Source organism: Thamnophis elegans, chromosome Z, assembly GCF_009769535.1.
Source record: "Thamnophis elegans isolate rThaEle1 chromosome Z, rThaEle1.pri, whole genome shotgun sequence".
Classification (NCBI taxonomy): Eukaryota; Metazoa; Chordata; class Lepidosauria; order Squamata; family Colubridae; genus Thamnophis; species Thamnophis elegans.
In genome coordinates this window covers 107,765,581-107,778,856 of record NC_045558.1, presented here as the reverse complement: position 1 = coordinate 107,778,856, position 13,276 = coordinate 107,765,581, and the positions used below count along the sequence as shown (strand labels likewise).

General features: G+C 38.8%; 1 protein-coding gene across 1 annotated transcript in view; it reads right to left on the bottom strand.

Moving 5' to 3' along the window:
• Positions 1-756: 756 nt before the first annotated feature.
• Positions 757-13,276, bottom strand: part of LOC116520969 (RNA binding protein fox-1 homolog 3-like) — a 38,499-nt gene continuing 25,979 nt past the window's right edge. Inside the window, 6 exon segments of the mRNA XM_032235506.1 lie at positions 757-7,260; positions 8,651-8,723; positions 8,991-9,023; positions 9,025-9,068; positions 10,881-10,923; positions 12,243-12,375. Coding sequence (XP_032091397.1) covers positions 7,141-7,260; positions 8,651-8,723; positions 8,991-9,023; positions 9,025-9,068; positions 10,881-10,923; positions 12,243-12,375 — 446 coding nt within the window. The 3' untranslated portion in view covers positions 757-7,140.

The following is a 13,276-nucleotide window of genomic DNA, read 5'->3' as shown; positions in this document are numbered from 1 at the left end:
TTGAGCCGGTGAGATTTGAACAGCCGAACTGCAGAACTGCAGTCAGCTGAAGTAGCCTGCAGTGCTGCATTTAACCACTGCGCCACCTCGGCTCTTGATAAGTCTGATAGATCCTCAAACCACAAAGAGAAAAAGAAAAACTGAGAACAAGCACAACTCAGAGAAAGAGAAGAACAAAAGCATGCAAAAAATGTGAGGCAAGCAGGCTGGCCCAGCACAGCAACTACAGTCCAGACAAGATGGAAATTTCTTTGCTCAATCCACCCTCTCATTTGTGAGGAATGGTGGTCTCTACCTCCTACTAAACATAATGTAAAAGAGAAGCAAGTATGATAATTCACTTTGCTTCGCTGTCTTTCCCACATTCCGCTCTTTCAAGACTTCTCCCCGCTGGCTTACTTTGATACGGGAACAGAACCAGAGGCAAGGGACAAGTTCAGCAGAAGAACATGAAGGTAAGATAGTGGATTATTTATTTTATTTATTTATTTTTGCTCTTTCTGCTTGATAAAAAATGCTTCCCCCCTCTTTCTTTACATTACATGGATGAGTATATGTTTAGATAATGTAAAAAGGCTGGGTTTTTGGAGAAGACAAAAAGAAGCAGCAAGAAGAAAATTGCAAAAGGATAGCAAACATTCAATGAAACAGACCAGCCAAGAGGCTGGAGGGTGTAAAATAATGATTCAGCCTAAGCAAGAGTGAGAAAAGAAGAAAGATCAGTGCATCAGTTACCACACAACTCTTGGTAACATCTTTGCCTCTGTGTATATCAGATCTCCATGACGCTGCCTCCATCTTGTCCCCAGGCTATGAGTGAGACTGGCTTAAACTGCTTTCAGCTGTCCTGGGAGTAGTTCTTTCCCCATTGTTGAGTTGTAATGCTATCCCTCAACCTGTGAAGCAGCAGAAAGCTATCTTGGCATAAAATGAGTTCTTCCCCTTGCCTGTCTCTATTCTGCCTGTTGTCTTTCTTCCTATTCATGCCAACCATCTAGCTTCCCTCCAAAAATAACAACATGACAGATTTCCCACAATTTGAGGTGGCACTTGATGGAGCACCAAAATGGGAGAAACAGAACTTGAATCCCTGTCTCATTCATGGTGATGAACAAGGGGAAGAGATGAAGGCAAAGTTACAGCTTCTGCAAGCATAATTGCTGTAGAGCAGTTCCACTGAGACATGCATAGCAGCACCTAAGGTTCTCCTAAATTTATGTAGTTTAAGATTACATAAACTTATACCATAAACTTAAGGTATAAGTTTAAAATGATTATACCAGAGTATAAGCATTTAGACAGGAAATGTCCTGTTTTGCCATCTCCACTTGTCTTCTATTTTAAACCATGTAAGGATTGCTATTTCTTACATAGACACACTGGACTCCTAGCATTAGATTATAAATACTCAAGTCAATAGCTTGAGTATTTATATAAAAAATAATTTATAATAAGTAACAGCTTGCTAGTTCTGCCTTGTTTTAATCAAAAGCTTCAGAAATGGAATACCGGTATTACCAGGGCATATTGGGTATGTTTAGGTGCAAGTAGGGACAGGGCTTAAAAATACTAGAATCTGGCCAACGCATGCAAAATCCCCCCCCCCCCGAGGGCATACATGGATGCCACCGTCAAAAGACCTTAAATAGATGCAAACAAAACATTAATGAGACTAATATATAAAGAGCATTCTACACTGGGTTTTTGCTAAATATGAGCAACAAAAGAAGCAAAAAGGGGATCAAGAAAAAGGGGAGGAAACAAAGAGAAAAGGCAAGAATGCAGAAGAAAAAAAAGCAAACAAGGAGAGGTTGAACAAGAAAGAAGAGGCAGTGAGAGTTCAGGAAGAAACAGGCTGGATAGCATATAGCAAAGCTAGAAAGAGAGAGAAAACGTGCCACAAGTACATTTTCAGAGTAATTTAAATTTGGTGCAATGCAAAATGACTTCTAGCCTTCATTTTTAGTTACTGATTATTCCTAAGGAGTATAGGAAGAACTTGCTACAAGTCCAGAAGCATTTTGGCAAGAAAAAAAGTTTTCAAAATGAGCTCTAAAATGGATTGGAGAATGTGTAGCCGTTTGTTCTTGAATTACAACTCCCAATCCCATTCAACCAGCATCACAAATTATGAATGTTGAGAGCTGCAGGTTTAGGGTCCCAAGATGAACAGGTCTCATTCTTTCATACAGTAGTTAATATAGTTATAATTAAGTATATTGTAACATACCAAACCTAAGAATTCACCCAAAAATGCACGCAGAAATGAAGCTGTAGTGAGAAAAGTCAGCTAGCAAGCAAGAAAGCACATGTGAACGAGAAGAAAAAAGCAAAGAAAAGCAAAGAAAAGCAAAGAAGAAGAAAGCAGAGAGCCAAACCAGAAAGAATCTGCAAGCAGTCAAAGAACACACAGAGAGAAGAAAGAGTGCAACTAAACTTCAAGAAGCTGAGGAACAAACCGAAAGCAACACAGAACCACAGCAGAGTGAGTTTGGCCCAATCTTCGTTATTGTGCAAAACAAATTGTAAGCCAAGTTTTGTTTGTCCATGTGTACAACTGAGCCAATTGTAGTTAGTTAAAAAACCATGGCTAAGCAAACCAGGGTTTAATTTGATGGGTTAACACGGGAACTGTATGAGTCCTACGACTGGGGATTATAAGCAATAGATAAAATCTGAGAAGGAAAAAAAACCTGCTGCTACCGATATGATTTTCTTTTTATCTCTATTGGTGGCAAAACACTAGACCATACTAAAATGGGATGGAAGGAGCCAGTCACATAGATCTTTCCACCCCTTTTTAAAAAACTTTATCTGGGGAGGCTGTGAGCCAAATAGATTAGTAAAAGAAGGAGTTTGAGGAAGAAAACTACCAAACTGCTGTTCCCATTCAGGAGCTGACTTGGTGAAAAATATGTCCTTTTAAAGAAGGGCTTTCATTCTGCAGGGGAAAGAAAATATCCTCCTGAGTTTGCAGCAAAAAAAAGGATGGAAAGGTTAGGCCATTTGCTTTCCTCCTTATAGCCAACCACCCGTGTCTATCCTGTACTATGTGTAATTTAAACCTCAGTTGGAAAAAAAAGTGGTGGTAATCTATGTACACAAATAGAAAGCATGAAAGCAAGGAGAGAGACAAAGCTATAGGAAAACAGTAAGAGGCAAAAGAGAAGAAAAAAGGCAAAGAACAAAGCGAATGTGGCCTCAGAGTGAGCAAAGCTTAATGGAAAGCAAAGGCATGCAAAGGAGTTCAAACTATAATATTAGAGCAGAACCAGATTGCAAAAGGAAAAAGAATCTACCATTTGTTCACTTGGACAGCCATGTCACAACAAAAATGTATTTCTAAATGCCTCCCTTTTCCAAATTATCCACTCATTGATGCTCATTTATGCAGAAATAAATGTCAGAGTGTGGTGTTTATGTTCCCAGTAATGCCTTTAAAACATCCTAAATCTCATTTGCAAATCTGATCTGCACGTATAGCAATGGGAGAGCAGATCCACAGACAGGACGGACTACTATGTCCTGTGCTCATTTCAGTGTGCCGATGGGAGGACCCCAGGTACCAAGAATCCCCTCCGAATTCAAAATGAGCCCAGGAGGAGAAAACCTAACGCAAAATATTTCTCATTCCTATGGATGTTTAGTTTTCCTTGCAGGGATTTAATTTTTATTTGAATGCAGGGAAGTGTCCTGCAGCTGTATCCTAGTCTGCACTAGGATAGCCGGGTACAAAAGAAAAAGGGTTCCTGCATCTTTAATAGCTGTACCAGTGAGTTAAACTGCAGTAGATTCTTGTCCCAGTCATTTAACTCAAGATGGAAACTGTCTGGAACCCTGTTTCTTTAATAGGGATGACTATGCCAGAGAATTAGTTTTTTTAGAAACACGGGTTCTAAGAGAAAGATCAGCCTTTCAACAGCATTGAGGTAGAATAAATTCTAGGAAGACAAGAGATCTTAGTTCAGCCTGCAATTGTAGCAAGAAAGGGCCTTCTTAAACAGGATGGGGCAAAATATTAGTTTAGGAAAAGCAGCATGTTAGGAGGAAAAATAGATCGTAGAATCAGAAACAACAGGACTTCATATCACACTTATAGCATTTCAGATCAAAGTCCCAAACATACCATTGCTTTTAGGGATAGTGAATTGGGTCAAATAGAAAAAAACCCAACTTTGATTCTTTTAATGTGTGTGTGTGTGTGTGTGTGTTTTGTATTTTGCTTATTTGAGTTGTTTGAGGTACACACAGTTGTTGGGAGTTGGCCAGAATATGAATTTGATTAATAATTACATCATTTCCTGTTATATTTATGCTTACTAAGATTTCAGCCAAAATTGCCAACTAATTCATACTAGAAATGTGATTCATCAAGGGACAACTTTCAAAGTCTCGGGTGCTCAAGGCAATACAGATACAGTAAATTAAAAAAAAAAAAATCCAGCATTACATAATGGCTTCATGAGAGAGTATTCTAAAAATGGCAACAGATTCACCCTATTTTATTACAACATTGTATTTCCTGTCTTCAAAGAGCAGTGGAAAAGCTTGTGTTAGCAGCCAAATCTTTTTAAACAGGGGTAGGCACAAAACCTTTAGGAGACACTTTGAAAATTGCACTGCTTCTCACAGATTAGATATTTACTTTGTTCTATCACCATTGACTAAATTGTTTGCTGTATGAAAAAAAATTAACCTTTTCTCTGTTTCATCCACATTTCCCCACATTAATGCCTATTTATAATCTTAGCCTGCCCATTTCAGAAAGCCCCCTGCCACGCTGTCATTCCCTCCTATCTCCCTGGTGGAAATGAAGAGAGCATCATTCTTAATAAGGGAAAGAGCAAGGATGCAGCAATAGAAAAAGAGATGGAGGAAAAGAAAGAAGAGGAGGCAGAGTAACAGAAGTTAGCCAGAATCAGGATTTTATTACAGTAATGTGGAAACAGAAGAAAGGAGAACAAGCATCTATAGAGAAGTTTTTTCCCTGAGATATTGCATTGTGAACTTGAGAGGCACTGCAACATAAATACAGAAATACAGTGAAGCAAAATTGTCAGAAACAGAAATAAATTCTGCTTTGGGATCAACAGCCTTTAGGAGAAAATGATAATTAAATATATTCCTTTAAAAAAAAGAAATGCATTTGACAAAGTCCTTAGGCTTGTCGTAAAATAACACCCATGCGTATGTATATTTCTATATCAGCATATATATCAGTAGATGCAAACTTCCCAATCAGTGACTTTCAAGTTTCCGGTATTTCCAATTTGTTGATCCTTCCTGTATATCCACAATAAAGTATTTATTGTATTCCAGCTAAATCATTCACATTTTAATATAAAAATACAACTCTTCCCCATTCTTTGTTCTTCATTTAGGAGATCAACCCCAATAAAATTAGTAGATTAAAATCAGAATGGTTAAGAGAGAAGTATGAGGCACAGTTCATACCAAGAGTTTAGAAATGTCTTTTTAAGTACACAGATTGCAGTGTAAAAGTTTGTATTGTTATCATTTCCAAAAAATGTTGAAAACTTAAAATGCAGTGGTGGATATACAATGTATAATGCATACACTGTACATATGCATGCTTTCCCATATATTGTACAGATGGGTTGAACTGATGCAACAGGGCCAGCCTAACTTGAAGCCGAAATATGATCCAACTGATGCATGTCGGATATACGGAAACAATGACAAAATGTTTGAATGCAAAGCCATAGCTGGCCCTGATCCCAGTAAGGAAGTCTGTGACCTTAATATGAATGGAGGATGCATCTTATTGCCAATATTAAAAGATGTTTCTCCAAGCCCAGTCAGTTGAAAATGGGGAGATGGGAGTAGTTTGCTCTTCAACTCAGACAAAAAAAAAAAACCACAAACATTTTGCAGAGAGGTATTGAAAAAAGTACTGCCAGTTTGTTTAGTAGTTGCCTCTTGGAAAAGATATTTTCTCTTGAGGCAAGTAAAGTTGCATCACTCTTGCAAACAGAACTGTTTCTTCTACATCCTGGACATCCCGGGGAGAAAGGACATCTGAAATGTGTTGATGTATTTTCATAATTGAATAAAAATAGCGAACATTTGTAAGCAAAAACTTGATTTTCATTTTTACAGAGAATAAGAACCTTGTTTCAGCTACTGAGCTGATACCCAAGCAGATTGGAAATACAAGAAAGGACACACACACAAAAAAGAGAGGTTGAGTGAGAACTAGCATGAAGGAGAAAAATATAAAAGAGCAGTCAAGGCGCAGGAAAGGACAGGTAGTGTGGGGAGAAAGCAGAGAATTGCAGAAGAATCTAAGTGACATGGCAGAAGCAGGGACCATATGACCACCAGATGGGCTTTTCCAGATAATTCCCAGGTGATGGCCAGAGATGTTTGGGAGCTGGAATCCAACAACTTCAAGAGTGCCATATTTTCCATTTTTGCTCCATGTCACCTCTGGAGATCAGCTGGAAACTAACTTGCCTTCTCCCTCAGGAGCTGTGGGAAATATAACATAAGAGGGTTTGGACTGGCTATTTTCAATCACTTCCAATAACAGTTCCCAGGTTTCCTGTGGAAACTGTGTTAGTGTAAACGGTATAAATCTATTGTTTTGATTGTTTGGAAATCAATTATTTTACAGTGTTTGAATATTTGATCAGGTGAAACTGTAGTGCTCCCATCCCAAGGTTCCTTATCTGAGGCCGTTAACAAGAGCCTCAGTTCAGATTTTTAAAATGCCATCAGATCCAGTACAAAGCCTGGAAGCCTCTCTACTTATGGTTGAGAGAATTTTTTGATAGCGTTCAAGAAATAAAATGGAGTTCCCAAATCCCAAATGTGCCTTACCAAAGTCTAACTGAAATAGGATACCTGTGGAGCTCAAGACCCATAACTTAGCTATGATTGTGTGTCTGCTGTTTCATCTGCATTTTGATTTGGTGTGCTGCGCACCTGCTAGTCTCTACCCAACCAGAAGACACAGAAGAAGCCCGAATTATGAATAATGTTAAAAATTCTTATGGGTTCAGGGAAAATTCCTGAGGAGTCTCTAGTATTGCTGGGTGGGAGATACCCATACCAATGGTCTAATTCTCTCCTTCATGCACAGACTCATACACACCCACACACAGAGAGACAAGGTTCTCAACACAGGGATCCCATCATCTGTACTATCGACTGACGGACATCTGCCTGGTTGTTCAGCCCCAGTGCTTGTCCTTCAGTACGGAGTGAAGCGATGCATCCTCCTCGGTATAAACTGGCCTGCCATAAAGAGAGAAAATGAGCAGGAGAAGTGAGAGCTGCTTTGAAATACGACACAAAGACCACAAAGAAATGGAAGCCATGGAATGCTTCAATGTAATTTCCAAGGAAATACTTTTCCACCTGTAACTCAATTTTCCTGCTCCCTCTTAATACCCACTTTTAATGTCCTTCATCAATGTAACACATAATTTCAGACCCAATTTAACATTGTTATCACAGGATTATCAAGGATTAAGTTGCACTGATGCATTTCCCTATAAGGGAGATGGGAGCTTTGGTTCTAAAAGAATTGAAAAGTAGTTTTTCCACTAAAGATAATTCAACAGAGAAATCAAGAACCAAAATTTGAATCCTATTACCTGCACATTTAGCCTAGCATGCACTTGATGAAACAGAAACATTCTCAATGAGTAAGTGAACTATGTAACAAAATAAATTTTTTATATATTATATATATATAAAATGAGTAAGTGAACACTGCCATCTGCTGCCCATTTTGCAGTAATACAATCATGTCTCATTTGATAAGTGGAGGTTCCTATTATCAGAATTTTCATTGCTAAGCAAGGTGGTTGTTTATGAGTTTCACCTGATTTGAACTTTTTGGGATGATTAGTAAGCGAGTCACTGCAGTTGGTAAGTGAACTGCGTAATTGTTAAGCAAATACAGTTTTCCCATCTAGTTTACTTGCCAGAAAGTTGCAAATGATGACCACATAACCCCAGCATGTTGAAATCATTGTAAATACATGCAGTTACCAAACTCCTGAACTTTGATATGGGGTGGTGCGATGGCAATTAAGTGCAACAACTGATCATAAATATTTTTTTCAGAACCACTATAATTTCAAATGGTCTCTAAATGAATGGTTGTAAACCAAGAACCATCTATATTAAGATTTTAAAATTTCAAAAATGACCCCAATTCTCACACCCCAAACACACTAAGAGTTGTGGCTTTCAAAAGCCTGAGGGAGATGGATAAGAATCTTTCATCAATTATATTTCATGGGGAAAAACTATATAACTATAGTTTTACTCTTTTCACATGAATCTGTATTCTCAGATCAATGAATTCTAATACATGATTACAAGACTGTGCCTTAACTAAACAACCCTTTACTGTTAGTTGTCCTTCTCATTTGCCATTTAAGATCTGGCTATGCAAACATAATTGATTAGGAAGCACAGCTCCCTCTCTCAATGTGCAAATGTTGCTTCTCCAACCAGAGGCATGCTGTTCATCTACTTGGCATTTCTATCACTAGGGTATAAGCAGTACAGATGTTCTTGGCTTAGAGTAGATGATTGGACAGCATGATAATTGATCCTGCCCAGCTATCTTTTCAAGAAGTAGCATACTTGGCCCATTCATTAAGTGACTCACCATGGCACCAACTCCATAGGCAGGGGTTACTGCGTGGTGGTAAGGCTCAGCAGTAGTGTAAACCCGTCCATACCTGCATCAGAGAAAACATCAGTAGTCAAAACCCTAGGCACATGGACCAGATATTGCTTCCTCACTGGGGGTAATCAACTTCTTTTCCTAGGAAAAGAAGAACATTAAAACGAGGGGAAAGATTTTATTCATCAATTAGCAACCTGGTAATTTTGTGGAAAGGACAGTGTTGATAATTCCTGTACCCTTTAAAAATCCTTTACCCTGCAATATGTTTTTTCCCCCCTAAATAAATACACAGTTAATGTTAATCCAAGCCTCTACATACCCATCACTGTACGCTGCTGCTGCTGTGGCTGCCTGCAGCTGCTGGTGCCTGAGCCACTCTGTATGCTGCAGGATAACCCTAAAATTCAAACAGCAGCTAAAATAAATATTATTTCAACAGTCTATAAAACATCCTGCTACCCCAACTCCCAGCACCCATCACACTTCCATTTTTGGGAGGGAAAGCGGGACTTTATCCACATCTCTTTTCCTGCTCAATTTAAGAGAAACTTGAGCTGTCATTCTGCCTAGCTGATTCCGCCTGGAAGAGCTATTTTCCTTTCCACAAAGTTTTTCCCATTTTTACTTATACTTTCAGTTGTATAGTTCCAACAGCCATCCTGTTGTATATTTCCAACTTATCACCCTCTAATGGTATTTGAGTACTCCGGCAACTGGCCTGCATTTACGGCCATTTGCAGTGTTCCAGTCATGGTAACTGCAATTTATGACTGTTTTGGTGGAAACTGTGTTTACTTCTAGTGTCTGGCAAAAAAAAATTCCCCAACTATAACCTAGTAGGGAATTGATTGCTTAACAACTGTGGCGTTCAGTTAACAGCAGTATTCGCATACGACCACAGTGATTCACTTAAAGATATAAATCAGTCGTAAAAAAGGTTTTAAAGACATGTTGACCTGCTTAACAAATAGCATGACTTACAGCTATAATTCCAGCTCAATTGTGATCTTAAATCAGGGACTACCAGTACCTGTAGTTTGGCCTAACCACCTATCTAGAATTGGTTTATTCAACAGATTAATTAAAATGTGACTGGGTTTCTTATGATGCAGCAGGAATAGCTAATGTTTCAAAACAGAAAGTTCTATTCTCAAACAAGGGTTCCACAGCACAAAACAAAACCCAGTGTTTCAAGAGTTCTGTTCAATTTTAGATCAAATTTGAAATAAAAACTAGCTGTGTTGAAGAGATTTGCTTGAGCATTCCAACAATTCTGAATACCTCATCCGGAAAATTGTTCTGTGGTTTGGGACTGGATTGTTTTGGGGAAAAAATAATTCCAGTAGAGGGATAGGGATCATTCATGTTGTTGTTGCTATTGGTTTAGATAAGATTGAATAATGTGGTAGTGAAGCAGACATAGCAAATTGTTGTTCTAAAAAAGAAATAAAGAAGCAATGTGGCTAGACGGATAAGCTACCTGTGCTTTGCATTGTCTATTTTGCAATAGACAATGCAAAGCTACGGGCATCACATACATATTGCTGCTAAGATTGTATAAATGTGAAGACTGTGACTGGAATGTTGGCTTGGTTGGTTTCTTAAAGTCTGGTATGAACATTCCTGCCATTGTAGCTTCTTAATATTTAGCTTCAAAATGCATTTAAAAGGTGAAAGCTTTAGTTGAAGTTAGTTGAGCTCTGGTATATATGTCCATTTCATATTGATTCCTGACTTTTAGTTACACACATTGAGTAAAAAAGAACCACTAGCAGGAAAAGAGCACTAAAGAGCACGAAAGTGATTAGCTGCTTTCTTAGTCTTGCAATCTGTTGGATGAATAACCCAGAGAGTGTCCTCTGTTTACAGTATCCTGTCTCTTCCCTCTGATGAGAAGAAAGAGAACTGGACTCCTTCCAATGTCTACTCAATATCATGAGTGCAAGAAACATAATAGGCCGTGCCTTATCTAAGATGGACAACTTCATTTTAACCTTTTTCATTGAAGCTAAATTAGAAAGTGAAGAATATGCATGATGGTGGCATATGCAAGTCCTTTTGGTCTCAGTGCCCTAAAGATCAGGAGTCTCATCCCTGCATAAGGTTCATGAGTCCATATGCTCCTTTTCTGCTTTGGGATTGTTGGTGCTGGGCACCCATGCAGGACCCTTGGATCATTATTTCCAGAAATACCCATAGAAGGACTTACTTAGAGGTCAGAACTGTATAGACCATCTGGATACAGCAACGCTGGTGAAAAAAGAATATCAGTATGCAGCAGAAAATATTTCCCCCTTCAGTGACACCCCTTTCAAATACAATTACTCGTCTTAAAAACAAGCTTTTAATTATGTTATATAACATACGAGGAGCAAAACATGACCTTGCACATGTGCACAGTGCCCTTCCCCTGACCACTTAATAACCAGAAAGAATAAATGTGTATCAGACATGAAAAACTACAGCAAGTTTTCATAGCAGTTGAATCCAGTTTTGAGGTCTCAAGAATAGCTGAATCAGGTATCACGTTTTGCAGCCAAATAGTTATTGAAAAAATGAAGAAGCAAGAATATATGATGTCTTATCTATTTACTGCACCTCATAAATGAGACATAGAGTAGAATTGTAGCGCTGGAAAGGACCTTGGAAATTTTCTAGTCCAGCTCAGAGAAGTTGTTTCTGAAGACTTCATTATTCCATAGTGACTTGAGTTTACTAGAGAACAAAATTTCCCCAATCTCAACCTCCACCATAGATGATGGGACTATAATTTCCAGACATTCCTTAGTCACCAGACCTAACAATGGCGGAAAAGTGGTGGCAAAAAGGTGGTGTTTTTTTTAAAAAAAATCATCTGAGCCACTGGTCACCACTTCATTTTGGAACTTCTGGGAATTTATTATTACAACTTTGTAGCTAGATTACTAGTATTTCTTTCCTTCCACTTCATCATTTTTTAAGTCCAAATATCACCTTTCCAATCTCTCAGTCCAAAATTTGCCATTCTATATTTTAATATTTCTTCGCAAATATTATTCCAATGTTCTTTCCTTCCTCATCTAAATTGTTTATTTGCTTGCTTGCTTTCTACCTACCCACCCACCCATCCAGGTTTGTGCCTGGTTTAAAAATGATTTATAAGATCTTCAAGTAACATTTATTTATTTGCCATTCAGTAAAGCAAGCACATCTTTCAAGCTTCTGTATGAGACTGAAAAAAGATGCAGCTGCTTGAAGGTCGTTTTAATGGCTCTGAGAGAGGAGCTGAAGCAGCATGGAAAGGGAACTCAAATCCAAAATAAAAAACATTATTCACTTTAATTTATTTTGCTTGAACTATACTTTTATGATGTCTTATTGCAACCTCTTCAACTCTGATTTTTCCAGATGAGATGTTTGTTTTGTCCAATGTTCTGGATGTACAGGGTCTCTGGTTTATTTATTTATTTATTTGATTTTTACTTATTTGTCAAATTTACTTATAGAGTGAATGGGCGATGGGAAGATGCTTTAAGTAGGCATTATTGTTCCTATAAGCCACCATGAGTTCCTCTCTGCTAATGCTCACCTGCCATAGGCTGGAACTGGAGTGGGAGCAGGTGCTGCTCGAATGGGATTATAGATAGTGGCTCGGCCACGCCCTCGCAGAGTCCCACGGTAGGGCCAAGCAGCGGGTGCCATCATGGGGTAAGGGATGCTTGCCACTGAGTTGTAGAAGCAATAAAGACAGAAACAGTGAGAGAAGAGGCACCTTCCATTACATGAGAGAGGAAGAGAAGTAGAGCTAAGCAGGACAAGAAAGTGATTGTTTTCTGCTCCAAAAATTGTACCAATGGAAGGGGGAGGCAACTTACAAGGATGATCCTAAGAAAGCAACTAAAATTAAGTGTGTTTAATGTTTCAACTTGGGGGTAACAATGCTAGCTTAATAATTCCAAATGTGAGAGGGATGGTCCTCCACTTATAACACACTGGAGGATACGTCAACATCTGATTCGAAACAACAGATTGTTGACAGTATGTTTTCTGTCAACATTTCATTTTTTGTTTTGTAAAATGGGATAACGAAAGAAAATGTTTAGAATTTGATCAAATTATGGAAGTTTTTTTCTTTTTTAAAAAATAAACTCTCTTTAAAAAAATATGGGCTAACATTGTTACATAAGTTTTCTCTTAGCCTTAGAAGTATTCTGTGTGGATGTAAGTACGTACATACATACATACATACATACATACATACTGTATATACTCGAGTATAAGGCCTAGTTTTTCAGCCCACTTTTTGGGCTAAAAAAAGCCGCCTCGGCTTATACTCGAGTCAGTGAAAAATTTGCCCGAAATGGAGGAGGAAAAAGGGGCGGGGCCATGCCGCTGGGTGACACTCGTGAATGGCCCAGTGCCCCTGTGAGTTTCCCCTCCCTCTGGTCAGTTTGCCGCGCAGCGCGCACCGCACCATCCCCCCTCCTCACGTTCTAATGTAATGCAGGGCTGTCTTATGATTCCCCTTCCTTCCCCCCTCCTGCTCTGCAACGATGTCCCACCTCCTCCTTGTTATGGCAAGCCGCACATAGCGATGTCCCACTCCTCTGGTACAGTGATCCAATG